At 40.6% G+C, this 14,101-nt stretch overlaps 3 protein-coding genes across 5 annotated transcripts in view; all 3 read left to right on the plus strand.

The window, feature by feature from the left end:
• LOC136983442 (nuclear factor NF-kappa-B p110 subunit-like) overlaps positions 1-5,179 on the plus strand; it is a 103,902-nt gene extending 98,723 nt beyond the window's left edge. For 2 of the 3 annotated variants that reach the window (XM_067280179.1, XM_067280180.1), the window contains one exon: positions 27-986. In XM_067280179.1, the coding sequence (XP_067136280.1) occupies positions 27-98 (72 nt within the window). In that variant the 3' untranslated portion in view covers positions 99-986. Of the gene's footprint in view, positions 1-26; positions 987-4,001; positions 4,078-4,866; positions 4,980-5,046 lie in introns of those variants that run through there. The other variant, XR_010882048.1, reaches the window with a different exon arrangement.
• On the plus strand, positions 2,457-13,873 carry LOC136983484 (dynein axonemal heavy chain 5-like). Its single transcript, XM_067280239.1, has 18 exons — positions 2,457-2,651; positions 4,002-4,077; positions 4,867-4,979; positions 5,047-5,215; positions 5,755-5,876; positions 5,944-6,120; positions 6,960-7,073; positions 7,136-7,243; positions 7,510-7,804; positions 8,253-8,377; positions 8,443-8,605; positions 8,956-9,134; positions 9,554-9,760; positions 10,675-10,871; positions 11,214-11,334; positions 12,230-12,341; positions 13,071-13,390; positions 13,742-13,873. The coding sequence occupies exons 1-18, from the start codon at positions 2,457-2,459 to the stop codon at positions 13,871-13,873; spliced, it is 2,925 nt and encodes a 974-aa protein (XP_067136340.1).
• Positions 13,874-13,899: 26 nt separating this feature from the next.
• The window catches only part of LOC136983485 (dynein axonemal heavy chain 5-like), a 42,396-nt gene continuing 42,194 nt past the window's right edge, over positions 13,900-14,101 (plus strand). Inside the window, 1 exon segment of the mRNA XM_067280240.1 lies at positions 13,900-14,079. The gene's annotated coding sequence lies outside the window, so the exon portion shown is untranslated.

Raw genomic sequence — 14,101 nt, forward strand, 5'->3', positions numbered from 1 at the left:
AAATAACTTTAATTAAACCCTTTCAGGGCGATCGGAGCGCCTTCAGAAATCTTTTGATCGACGCCGGTCTGGACACCGCCGGAAGGATTCTGGGCTGAAGACCTCCTTCTTCTCCTCAGTGCATAACCCGTCAGGACCGAGAGGAAGACCGTCGCCGGTAACACCAGTTAGTGTCCGACAAAGTAGCCTATCGTGACTTCGAGGATAGGATTTTGATCAGCTTGGACATGGTGAAACTGCGGAAAATGAGCGGATACGTGTCCGAGCTTACCGCCAATTTGCCTTGCAAATAATACTTTTTTATGTTTCAAAGTTCAAAGATTTGCTACGTGTAGTTTTATACGCCGTAATTGAAAGAACATTCGAAAGCTCCGCGTAACATAGTTGTTACATTGTCTTTAATTTATGCCGACAGCTGTAACTTGTTTCAGTTTCCTTTCCTTTTTATTACTTAATTTTTAGCTAATAATAAAATAAATATGCAAATGCAAAAAAGCAATATAGGTATTAAAAACAGTAATCTTGTGAATATAGTTTTATGTCTATGCTGATCAAAATCGATGGGTAGCCAGCCGTGTCCTCTACTTGTTAACCCTGGTACACACGTACCCGTACCTGTATACCTTTACTGTGTACCCGGCTTTAGATTAAGTCCTGCGCTATCGGACGATACTTCACACAATACAAGCGTTTTTGTACAAGTGTTAGTAAACATCAATACAGTCCGAGAAGAATTATTTATCGCTTTAGTTGTAAAAATAGACTTGTAAACTTTTTGTTTAAAAATAAGTCATTGCCTACTGTTTAAATAAGTAAGGATTATTATTAGTAAAACATTTTAAAACTTGTGTTTATTGTGTCAAAATAACGGCCGAAATAGGTATAAATATTTCAATAAGTGTAAAGCAATACTGTGTGTAAATGTTGCTACCTTAAATTTCTATTTTTCCATTGTATTTAAAGTTTATAATAAATATTTTAAATCATGTTCATGTTTTTAACAAAAGTGACCGAGTCGAATGTTTATAATACGTTCATAAAGTTACCTAACTTGTAAGTTTATTCATTTGTATTATCTCTGATTGTAATAATATTCCGCACCACTGTTTTATCCTCGGTTTACTGTTGTGTTTTATCTGGAACTGGGGAATAAGTAGAAATTCTTACAGATGAAAAACGAAACACATTGACAGAATATTAATTTTTCATACATTTCGAACTTCTCTGTTAATATCTTTTATCACTAACTTATTTATTTAATAAATTAACTTTTATAAGCATTTAATTTACTAAATTAATATATTTAAAAAATCCAGCAACGAGTTGCTTAACTTTTCCAGCAACATTTAAAACTGCATTTGTGGTGCCATCTGTTATGATATTTTGTTATTAAAAACTTTTTGCATTTTATAATAATCAAAAATATAAAGATTTTGAGGGTAGGTATGGGTTTTATAAAAATAGTAAATTCTAATAACGAGTAAAACCATCAAGTTCGACCCTACTGGAGATTTTCTTATGTATGTAATGTAGTATACGTATGTCTCCATGTTTGTTTGACTGCCTTTCTATATAGCAGTACTTTATTTTAGGTGGAGGATTGCTGTTATTAGTCCAAGTCTCGCAGATAGCCAATACATCAAAATTACAGTCCTAATTACTTGTTATATTAACAGTCTCAAAATACTTAATAGTCAAACCTCTAGTATTACAATACAGTGTACAGTTCCGATAGAAATAGCAAAATATTAAAAGTGTAAAAAGTTTACGCTTCTTTCTCCTATTACAATTTTACACACGTAGTAAAGTACACAAGTTTTCCCTGAAAGAAAATGACTTGGAATAGGGTAAACAATACCACAATTGGCCATTTCGAATTTAAACTCTTTAATAAGAATTCTATAAAATTATTCTGGAAATATTGCGCGGCAGTATTAATACAATTTAAACAACCCTGCAGGTTTTTCTATCGTCGCGTGTGGCTAATAACTACACGATTCTTCATTTCCGTCAAACAAGACACATTTCGGATTAAACGATCGACGTCATTTCTAGACGTTGGCTGTAAAAAGGCTATAAAAAACGAATTCGTCAGTAAGTGTATTACTTCCCGATTTAATCTTTGTTACGTCAGAATTTTTAAAAGAAACATTTCCTTAAGTGGCCAATAACTGTACACGGTTCTACAATGAAAAGTTTAACAATAATAACATTATTTCTGCCGTAACAATAAAGGTCGTTTCTACGCAATTTCGTCACCCATTCTTATGTGGCTACCGCTTTCTTTTTGGAAGGGGAAAAAATGGACCTATTTGGAAATTTGTCGGTCTCGGTTGCTGTTCCTTTATTTCGAGAATTTGTCGGAGGAAGAGGGCGGTCGATGCGGTCGTCGGGGCGACGGGTCCGTACGACGGACAAACAAATGCCTTTCTTCTATTATCGTTCGGACGTGCGAAATGTCGGCCTCCGAATCGCGCCGCGGCCCCTACTCCCGGACGGGATTGGGTCCCTCCGCCCGTTTTCGCTTGCCGGAAGTTCTGCTTGCCTGTCGAAAGAAAGAGCGCCGGATCCCCGAAGACCCTCGAGTCTGGGCCCTTTTGTCCCTGGCCTCCCTGTCGACGGGAGAGAAAACGGAAGCCCGGTCCCGTCAGGTGAGTGTTGCCGCCGTTTCCGGTTCCGAAATACCGTCGGAAACGGAATGAAGGGAATGGAGTACTGTACTTCCGTTTTTCGAGCGGACGAAAGATTACGGGGTCGCCGTAAACCGGAAGGAGAAATCGTCCGGGCGAAGCGAAAGTTAACTAAGTTTTATCATAAAGACAAAAACATCGGAGTGTTTCGAGAGGAAATCTTCCCGGATCGATCGATTTCCTTCTATCGTTCTCTGTCCGGTGTCGACCTCTTCGTTTATCGACCGAACAAATCCATTCCGAAAGACCATTGGAGAACGAAGAAGCAATAGAAAATGCGCATACAGCGCGACCGTCGAAAGTCCGAATGCCTCCTCCTCTGCGTAATTAGAAACTACGAATAGAGGTTTTTGCCGATTTTTATTACATAATTAATCATAAAATCAGTCTTCAATTTCAAAATCTCAAATTTTCTTATTTCTTCAGCCGATTTTTAAAAATTTTTATTTTGACATTTTTTCCGAAATAATTACACGTGTTATTTTTTATACATTCCAAACAACAATATAATGGAGCGTGCACGGTTCAGATCCCGTCATTGGCCAGCTTGGTGTATAATTAACTTACGGTAGTTCGTAAAATAGTGAACGGACGTTTTAATCTGCTTATAAAACCTAAATTTAAAGAATGTAACAGTCGCTAAATTAAGAAAAAATTAAAGGAATTAGGAGCCCAGATATGCGCATCGTCAGTGGGGGTCTAATGGGTCCGTAGACCCCTTTTCCTACCGTGTGGAGTTTTAATACGTCACAAAGCTGGGCTCCGATTGGTGTTTATATTGTTTAACGATAAAAAATTCGATATTTTGAAGCTGGAATTTTAAGCTTAAATTATTACACTGACACTTTTACAGTTTTCGGCTTTTGTTTTAATCTTGCTCTTGTCGTCCTATATCTGAATTTCAAACCTGGATACTTTTTTATTTTTGGCATTACGCCGAGGCACACAACAATTAAACCGGCATTTTAATAATATACAAATAAGTAAAAAAGCAATGTTAAACATCGTAAACACAGTATAACAGACGAAACAGAAAGCTACATATCCATAAACCCAATACTAGCGCCACGTATTGGTTTTGAAAAGTGCACACCCTCTTGCATTGCCGAACGACTTATAACGGTGATGTCTCAGCTAACAATTCCACTCTCTACAAAAGTTCTTTACGGAAATGGGCTGTGATGGATAAATACTTATACAGTGAACCGGCTTATTGACCCGAGAAGGGTGTCCGGTCGAAACGGATTAATGTATTACTTGTGATGGACGGATGTACGAAATTCCACTCTTTTTTGGCTTCTCTATTTTTAGGTAGACGTGGTCTCTGCTTTCGTGGGATCTCCTGGAAGTCGTCGTCTCTTCTTCTCCGCCATCCGTGGCACTTCGGGTAAGTGTTTCGCGCGTAAAAGCTGTTTATTTCCCGCGACATTTCGCCAGCAGCAAAACGGATTCCTATAGACCTTTGTCTAGCAAAAACCCATTTATTTACTCGGATAATACATCGATACAACTTTCAACAAAGGGGGTTGGGCGTAACAAATTTTCAGTCTTTCTCTTAAAAGGGAAAATAAAACACAAAAAACTCGTAATCACCATCGAACAATCGTCACAATTAACATTTAAAAGGAGCAAATAAACGAACAGACAAGCGACAAATTTCCCTTTCCCCCTTCTCAATTATCATTAAAAAATATAATGTATATTTGATTTAAAAAGTTTTAGTTATGCCGTCATCAGCAGGAAGATTGAACATTTTGCATGTTGAGGCGGAGGAGAAGCCTCCGAATAAAGGTCGACTACGCCATAAGATTGTGAACAATAACTAATAGTCTGCATCCTCTTATTCTATTGTTAATGTGGTTGTTATGTTGCGATTGTTGCGGTACTCTGAAGTAGAAAGTTGTAGGACTAAATAATTTCGTTAAGTAATAAGATTGATAGGGACAGCTAATTCCTTTAGACGAGAATCGAAGTATCGATAAATTCTTTGCTACGAGTTCAATAAGAAGGTGTAGTAGCGGTAGCAGCTAGCTGTGTTAAGTCTAATAGAAATCGAATCGAGGATGGTGACATTTACCCATTTTTCATAGTAATATTTTTCGGTCTTTTTCATAGTAATTACTTAAATGTTTTATTCGATCCTGTAACGATATTCAATATTGACGATTATTTTCAGGGGAAGGCGGTTTTAGAGCCGGTACCGAGGACGAAATGCCCTTGACCGGAAGAATCCTCACTGTGGCTAAACTGTTTCCGGAGGCGGAGCTTTCCGCCGACCACGCTTTGGATGTGAGTATAGGACCTGATTTTATCCGATTTCTGCGGGCGAAATCTCTAATTTTGACTTTAATTATAGGCGGTAACGTGGATGTCGTTGGAGACGGATCCTCCGGAGGCTCATCGCGCCTTCCACTCCCTCCTCCGACGTGTTTTCCTGCCTGCTCTGGAAGGCGAAAAGGAAGAAGGAAATTTTAATAAAAGTATGGTGATGTACGCTCTGAGGTGCTTGGCCGACTCTCTGCTAGGTGAGTGTCGTAAATTTGAACAATTATTTTCCATTTTAAAGACTAATAAGAGGGCGGGATTAACAAATGTGCATTCAACATCTATATTAAAATCATCATTACTATTTTGTACTTTCCAACAACAACAACTTTGTAATGTTGTTGTTGTTGTTGTTGGAAAGTAAAGATCTAGCTATTGCGAGTCTCTAAAATATATTCCCTCGAAATAAAACGCATAATTTTCGTCAGGAAAAGGGCACGAAATGTCTCGATAATAGCGATAAAATCTTCTTTTCATTAACGCTTCTCGAAATTCTCTTATATTAGAAATCCAGCAACGAGTTGCGTGACTTTCCCGGCGGAAAATACTTATGTTTAAGAAATACTAAGACACACTAGCACGAAGTTAAAATTGTGTGTGGCGCCATAGTTACGAGATGTTATCTAAAAATAACTTTTATATTATTAATTATTATAAAAAGGCAAAGTCTTAATGAATTTTGAAAAAAATATTGTAAATGCCAATAATGAGTAAAATTTCACTTTTCTTTCTTTGACAGCGGCCGAAGAAAGTCGCCGACGGTTCGACGTCGTCGGAGATCTTCATTTTCCTCCCGTTTCAGATCGGCATCGGTCCTCCTCCAACGGTTTTTTGGCCGTCTGGACGCGAACGGCCGAGACAGTAAGCGCCTTCTTCTCTTCTTTCGTCTTCTTTTCCGGTCCGAGACGAAATCTAACGGGATCGACAGCTTCTAGCGGAGTGCGACGAGATCGTCCGACTGTCCTCGTCCACGGATCCCGCCTCCGAGTTATTGGCCTGGAAACGTCGATGGATGAATTTAGTTCACCTGACCCATCGAATTGGCCGAGACGACTTCCGCGCCCACCTTCTCCGCTCCAAAGCTTCCGGTTCGGAATCCTTCCGGGTAAGTATCCGGCGGACTTTTCCGTCAAATTTCTTTATTTTTTCGATTTTTCGTCGGCGTTAACCTTCCGATCCCAGGGAGAGGGGAGACGTCCTTCTTAACAACGAAGGAAAGAACCTGAACGACACTACCAGAGCCTTTACTCAACCCTGACAATAACAAATGTTCGAATGTAACCCTGTAGATATCAACGAATTAAAGCGTACTAAGTTGCTACTTAAAACCAAAACCGGCAATAAAGGAGTACTGTAACGCATCTCGAAAACGAACTAGAAATCTTCCAGGTTACAGGTGAGAAAACACGTAACATCTGTCTTCTGTTAAATGCATTAAAGACGATTCAACCCACATCGATTAAATCGGAAAGGGCATTCTCGTTAGCGGGACTTTTCATTACTAAAATAAGAACCTGATTGAGTGATCGGAGTATCGACCATCTTTTCTTTTTAAAATCTTATTATAAAAATTTACAATAATATTTTGTATTATGTTTTATTTAAAAAACGAAAATTACCTTCTAAGTTAGAAGTTTGATCAGTTTACGTTTTACTGTTTTTGTACGTATTGTTGTAGTCACGGACCGAGTCTTTATATCGTCATACGAGGACTCGATTCGTGACTATAACAATCACACCTCACATCCCAAATCCACATTGGCACATTCGTACATCACTAGACTCAATGGATTTTATTGCGGAACTCCTAATAAAATCCCTAGGGTTCCGCGGAACACAAGCTGGGAACCCCTGCTTTGGTGTTAAACGAGAAAAGACTAAAGTCGGTGATATTACCGAAAAATGAGTCGTTTGTTTTTCGCTCACTTCCCACTTTCTGCACAGGTCTGGAGGGAAACCGAAAGGAGGATTTTCCGTCGTTTGTCGGAAGTAGAATTGTATGTCCGACACCTGGAGACCGCCATCCGGAGATGTCCGCTTCCTGCCACCTTTCGCCTGGTAAGTACTCCCGTCTCCTCTTCCTCTCTTCGTCCTTCCGCTCATCTCCTCGTCTGGAGCAGAGAACGGCGATGGCCAGTATTTCTTCCGTGTTGGAGTCCCTAGCCGCTGTTTACCGCCCGAGTTCGGAACGATGCGGGTGGCAGCCCGCCTCCGCTTTTCTAGTCAAGGTGAGTGATTTTTTTCCACCACCCGTCTACCCTCGGGAGGCGTAACACACCGCGTGGATACGTAGGCGCAACAAGGTGGTCGGGCGTACATTAGACTCGGTCGCTGGCGAATACGGAAGAGCGTCGATACGAAATTTGCAGGTACTGATCCTTGACCGATCCTTGTGTTAGACGTCCGACCGCTATCTGGCGCCGACGCATTTACGTGTTCGTTTACGCCGGTGGCACCCAGTCTCCACGTCAGACTAACATTGACTTCTTCGCAGTATACCAACAGCTTGATTCGGTCTTGCCGGAAGTTTCTGGCTCGAAACGGAATTCCAAACGTCTTGAATCAGAGGGAGGAGGAATGGATAGAGAAGATCGACTCGTGTCTGACTCTGGCTCGAGAATATAGACGATATTTCCGGGAGATGAAGAAATCACGAGGCGTCTTTCGGGACGTCAGCGAAACCTCGGTCTTCGCCAACTTGGACAATTTTTGTCTTCTTCTGGAAAAGATTCGAAAGATCCCGGACATGCTCCGTCGATACCCCGGACCATTCGATCGAGAAAAAAGGGGTAAATAAGTCCTTTCCAAATCCCAGATCGGGTCTTTGTTTACGTCCCGGAAATTCGCGTTTTAGCCCGCAGTAAATAGGAGGGATTTCAGAAATTTTTTTCCGAATAAATGCTTTTTGGAGGACGAAAATTCTTTTGCCTCCCGCTCGGATGTCGTTCGTTACGACATATTTTAGATTTTGATACTGATACATATTTCTGGGGTTCTGGCTTCTGTTTCCGCGCTTATGAGTAACGAAAAAAGTCTCATTGTGCGGTAAAATGTTTAGATAATTATGAATTCGGGTAACTAAATCCGGAATCATTAGCAGTTTTATTCAGAATTTCCGAGTCGATCCAAACCGGAACCACCGGTCCCTCGGCCACCCGCGCATCGAAAAATCTGTCGCTCGCCACCAGTCTTCTGGGGAAAGAAAAAACTCAACTCGGTAGTTTTCTTCTTTTGTAGAATTCCGAGAAGCCACAAGTGGGTTAAAGAACGGTGTTAGACGTTCCTACGATACCTTCGACCCCGACGACGCAGGTTTTGATGCGGATTGCGCCGATTTGCTGGCCGCGGCGGAAGCCTTAAAGGTATCGGTCTTTTTTCCTTCCCTTCTCTTTTCGGTTTTCTCTCCGAATTCATTCTTTTCCTATAGAAACCGATGGCCCGTTTCCGGACCGTCTCATTCTTGGCCGAAGCCGGTGATGATCCCGGGCGGATTCTTCGGTTGTATGACCGAGAGTTGGATCGGATGTGTCGCCTCTTCCTAGAATACCGGAGAAAACCTCCGACTCTGCGAGGCTTCTCTCGGATTGCGGGTAAGACCTTCGCTTCTTTATTTTGCCAAAATTATCCGGATGAGTTTCATTGGGCTGATAATCGACCGGATTCGTATGCGCGCTAACACCGTATTCCGAGAGTTTTCTACCCGTCTTTGGTCTAACCGCGCCCATCAATTCCTCCGACCGGAAGGATATCCGATGGTCAGTCGTCTGTCGGTCGCCGGTTCGGACCTATTCTTCTTCCGACACGGGTATGAAGAAAGTTTCTCCAATGACTATCGAACCGAAATACGGTATAAAACGCTTAGTTTTTCCACGCGCCACGAATACCACGAATATGCATCTTGTATTATGGGACGATTACAAAAGAACTTTTTATGGGACAGAAAGGATAGCTTGGACTAAACGCCTGTCTGAGCGAATCGAGGAACCCTTCCGGAGGCTGCCAGACTTCGATCACGTTTTGCAGGGACGGCAGGGAAAGACCGTGCTGGAAAAGTACAGGTACCTTGCCGGACAACTGGAACGTCACGCAGCTCTTCTTCACCGAACTTGGTTTCAACGAGTAAGTACGTTTAACTTGTTTCGTATTTATAGTTGTTTGAGACGAAAATAATTGCGGCATAATTGCGCTGCACGTCCTCTAATTAGACAGATACCATTATAACTTAAAAATAACAGAAAGGGCTGTCCATAAATGACATTCACACTGGAAGGGAGAGAGGGGGAGTCAGTGATCGTCCATTTTATTTCATTAAATTTTATACAGTTTATGCACTTTATTATTCATAAAGTGATTAAGATTTTGAGAGGGGTTCAGTTTTGTTGGAGGTCCGAAGAGGGAAGGAAGTTACGGGAACACGGACAAACAGAGACAGTGTGGGAGAGGGAGTAAAAACTTCGGACGTAATTTATGGACAACTCCAGAGGAATTGGGTTTTACATTTTGGTTTGGAGTAATCTCTAACTCTGGTTTTATAACAGTTCTATAGGATGGAAGATTTTCTGAAGGAACCCGTTTTGATACAGGATCCGCCGGACACGGCGGAGGTTTCGGTCTACTACGGTAGTTTGTGGACTTTCTTGGCCGAATGCGTCCAAATTTCCCGAATGAAATTGGAAATTCCGGAAGCGGGACGGATTCTGATGTCGAAGGAAGAGGAGCTGAAGAGATGTCGTTACGTCATTCAGGTATGTCGTCGTCTTTAATTATCAACGATTCGACATTTTCGAAATCGGTCCGAGTCGACTCCGTCCGATCTTCCTACTCGGATATTCGTGTCTCTGTTTAATAATCCATTTTTGGTGTTTGATGGAGAAGGTACAAGAAACACCGTTTCGTGATAAAAGAGCCGCAACCGAGTGTTCATTTATTTTTATAAAATATTTATATTGCATTAATCTGTCATTTTTAGTAATCTAATTTTCACCGGTGTAAAGATAGGAATTGAACTCGTAGCACATTTCTTAGAGTAAAAAAAAAATCTAACTGGTCCCGGAAACATCGCTGGTACACTATCTAATAAGCTGTATGATGGTCACAACACAAGGACAAACCACAAAACGAAGGAAAAAACGGGGAAACTGAACCGATCTTCGTAATAACAACCAACGACGAAGACAACTAGATGAAAGTCGAGACCATATATGGAAAAATTAGGGACAGGAGGCCCCGATTAATATATACTAACTTCCGGCATAGACAGGAAGTCACGTAATGTCAATTGAAAAATTTTTCTCTACAACGAAGTTACGTAGATGATCCGATGACTCTTTGTTATCAGGAAAAGTATGATGTACAGGAGCAATACACTCTTAATTTGAGATCGAGGGCATATATTTTAAATTAAATAAATTAAAAGAGGCAAAAATGAGACGGATCTCGTCGTGCTTCGGAATAATAAAATTTACTCACGCTGGAAAATGTGACGGTCAATCTAACAGGCCGATGCATTAGCGTTTCTAATTGGCTCCTTTCTTCTAGTGGCAAACACCACCGCTTTGGATTATTAAGTTCTACGTCATTGTCATCGAATGTTCGCTCGTCACTCGAAAACTCGCGAGTGGTATTCTGTCAGAAATCTGATAAATTTTATATTGAGCAGAGAGCGTTGGAAGAATACGCCGAAATCAAAAGAAGTGTCCCGGAGAAGTTGCGACCGTTGACGGAACCCCATCTGAAGAGGATGGAAGGTTTGTGGCTGTGGGGAATTCGGACGTTAACGTGGGGCAGTCTGACTTTGGAATCGTACGCCCGCTCTTGCGCCACCAGCGTTGGACAATTGCGCCTGCTATTGTCCAGGTGAGTGACCGAATTTCTTCGTTACTTCTTTTCTATGCCCCTTTAAATACATAAATTTTGTATGATAAGTCCTACATTTGTAGAGTTTGAGATTTAAAAAGTACATCGATTAAATAGGACAAGAAGCTTTGAACATATCGTGTAGTTTGCTCGTTTTTCTAATTCCATCTTATTTTTAACATGTGGGAACGGTTGTCATAATACCGCGGTTCCCATTTGTTAAAGAAATTTGGGTAGCATTGATCTAGTCTATTTCTGCATTGAAACTAAGGACTTATTTAAAACAAAATACGACAATAGATAAATATTTATCGGACTAAAACAACATTTTCTTTTGCACAGAATCAATTCACTGCTGTACGACAGGATCGAATCTATGCTGGGAACACTATCGGACATCCAAGTGTTAAAGTTTCCTACCCATCGTCCGTTAAGCCCCAAAGAGTTGATTTCTGTTGCCGAGGTTAGTTTCGTATGTTTCTGTACTTTCCGGCAAATTTCACGTAAATTCGAATACGGAACACTGGCATCGCGGAAATAATAAACCTAAATATCTTATACCTTTTTATAGCTCCAATTAATTTAGCTAATGATTATCTTAAATGAATACTATGTGGCAATTCAGACATAATTTTGGCCCCGTGATAGTTTAGAATCACAATACATACACCCGAGTAATTTATATTGCTCGAAATCCCAAGTATTTTCCACCGAGCATATGAGGCTTGGTGCTATTTAATTTTGATGGTTAAAAGTCGAGGGGAGAGAAGTGGGCACTAAGAGGGCCTCTTATAGCAAGCCCATTATGGGTTCGGCCAGGCCCACAATGGGGCGGCCGGGTGGTGAGGGACGGGGACCGACATATCCTGACGGACCACCCCTCGAAAAATTCCTGGGGGCTTGGTGCTATTTAATTTTGATGGTTAAAAGTCGAGGGGAGAGAAGTTAAAGTGGTGTCATGTGTCATATTTCTAGAGGAGTTGGTTTAATGATTTTATTCGTTATTAACATTTACACTTTTATATAAAACTCGTCCCTACTCTCAAAATTAAGCTTTTTGCCATTTTATAGTAAATAAATATATAAAAAATTTTAATAACAAAATGTCATAACAGATGGCGTTACATGTAATTTTTGTTATTTATTTTGATTAATAATACAAATGTTATTTTAAAAATAAAATCTTATAAAAGCCGGGAAAGTTACGCAACTCGTTGATGAATTTTTTTTTATTTCTGTTTTTGGCCACAATAAAACTAGATTTTTTAATAATTAATTTTTGGTTTATGCATATACAGTTAGACGAATATTTTGTCTTTATGGATCGGTGGGAATTTAATCCTTTGTTCGATCGATAGGTAACCTGCCGAAACTCTAGCGAATCCATTCAACGACTCAACGTGTCGATCGAGGATTCAGTTATGGAGTTGATCGACCTCTGCCTGGAAGACCTGGTTTCTCAGATACACAGTAAGTTCTTTTCCCTTTCATTTCTTAAAAATAACCGAAATTTTCAAGGGTTTACTGTTTTAAGCGTTGGATAATTTAGTAAGACACGTCGAATCTATGTACAGAAAGATAGTTTTCAGTTTTAAAATATAAGACAGTAAAGCTTCTAGAAAAAAAAAAAAAAAACAGTTTCTTTGTAAAGCATTTAAAACTGGTGGCGAATAGGTGTTTAACCATAATTATCCATTATTAAAAACTGTGAACGAAGCGGGGTCCACGACAGTGGCGTACTCTTGGTGTAATCTTGGGGAGGCGAGTTAAATAGGATAAAAACTTTTTAATACGAATTCAATAAAATTCTCACCTTACGTGACCGCTAATTCACGGTACAACATAAATAAAAGATGAATTTTAATTAGGAAAAGAATTTTGGAAAATTTTTTACATGTTTTTCCTTTTTTGGTGGGTGCCAGGGCTCTTTGGCCCCGCTCCGGATGCGCTACTGGTGGACGGTGAACATTTCCGACTCAGAGAGAAACTTCGAAATTCGGTTCGATGGACTATTAGTTTCAAATTTGGACGCCGGCATTTTTATCTTCCATTAACCGGTAATATGCCAGAGGGAGGCGTTTTTTTCTCTTTCATCGGAGTTTTAGAAATCCGCGAAAGTAGAATGAGGAAAAGCGGTTTGTTTGTGAAGCCGGCGACGAGATAATAACCGCCGCTTTTTACCTTTCTTTTTTTTGGCAGATGATAGACCCGCCTTTCCACAAATGTCTTCCGAATCCTCTCCTTTCGGCAGAATACCGTTTCCCGCGGACGACGATTTCCTGCGAAAGACTGAAAGAGAAGCCGATCTGCTGCTGGACAGTTTCGCCCAACGGACTAAGGAGACGGTGGGAGGACTCCTGCACCGCGCTCTGGAATCCTTGAGAACGATGCTGACCAGTCACCATTCCTCTGGTAAGTCTACCGCTTTTGTAACCGATAGGCTGGTTTTGTCTCCTTGCTTTCGAAGTCCCGTGCACATAAATACTTTTCCCATGCAAAATATTGGAATATGTAAGAACGTATGTAACAGTTACGCGCTACACTCGTGGATGAATGGCTGAGAATACGTGTATAATAACTTCGGGAACTTGTAGAATCAATGACTCGATGAATTTGAGCAGTCATCGCATATAGAGAGGACGGGACAAGTTTTTATGTAGATGTAACTAATAAAGTGGCCAGTATGTATGTATGTGTATATATATATATATATATATAAGTGATTTGAAACACACCATCATTTTCACCGTAATCACATCTTTTGTTTACAGCGATAAACTTAAAAGTTACAAACACTGGCTGGAATAAAACTGTAATATACACTCTGTCGATAATATTGATTGCATTAAGAGATTAACATTCGATTTCAGAATCAGTCTAGGTGTCTACTCTCGAGTTATGTGACTACTCTCATACATCCAGAAGAGATATCTTGTCTGTCCATTCCATTACAGTCTGAAAATCGCCCTAACGTCTCCAGTCTTTCGTTTGAATCTGTGTGATAACGCCATTATAATCCGTTTCTTTAGGTCCGGGAGAGAAGGAATCTTCGTTTCTTTGTTTGGAAACGACCGTGGTTGACGGAGAAACAGGTTTCGAGTTGCACCCCAGTCTGACGTTGTTGCAGGGAGCCATTGATCGAATAGCATTCTGTCTTCTGGAAGCGGCGAAAGGAGTGTCCGAGTGGAAGAGGAAGCCTCGTGTTTGGGTCAGTTTCTCTTTCTTTTCTT

The sequence above is a fragment of the Centruroides vittatus genome, unplaced genomic scaffold (assembly GCF_030686945.1).
Source record: "Centruroides vittatus isolate TY-2023 unplaced genomic scaffold, ASM3068694v2 contig_882, whole genome shotgun sequence".
In the NCBI taxonomy this organism is placed as follows: domain Eukaryota; kingdom Metazoa; phylum Arthropoda; class Arachnida; order Scorpiones; family Buthidae; genus Centruroides; species Centruroides vittatus.

Excerpts from the sequence above, each read along its gene's own strand:
- LOC136983484 (XM_067280239.1), top strand. The coding sequence starts at position 2,457 with ATGTCGGCCTCCGAATCGCGCCGCGGCCCCTACTCCCGGACGGGATTG. Across the intron at positions 7,244-7,509 it reads CCTCCGCTTTTCTAGTCAAG|TATACCAACAGCTTGATTCG; the intron begins GTGAGTGATTTT and ends ACTTCTTCGCAG. Across the intron at positions 8,606-8,955 it reads AGGCTTCTCTCGGATTGCGG|AAAGGATAGCTTGGACTAAA; the intron begins GTAAGACCTTCG and ends TTTATGGGACAG.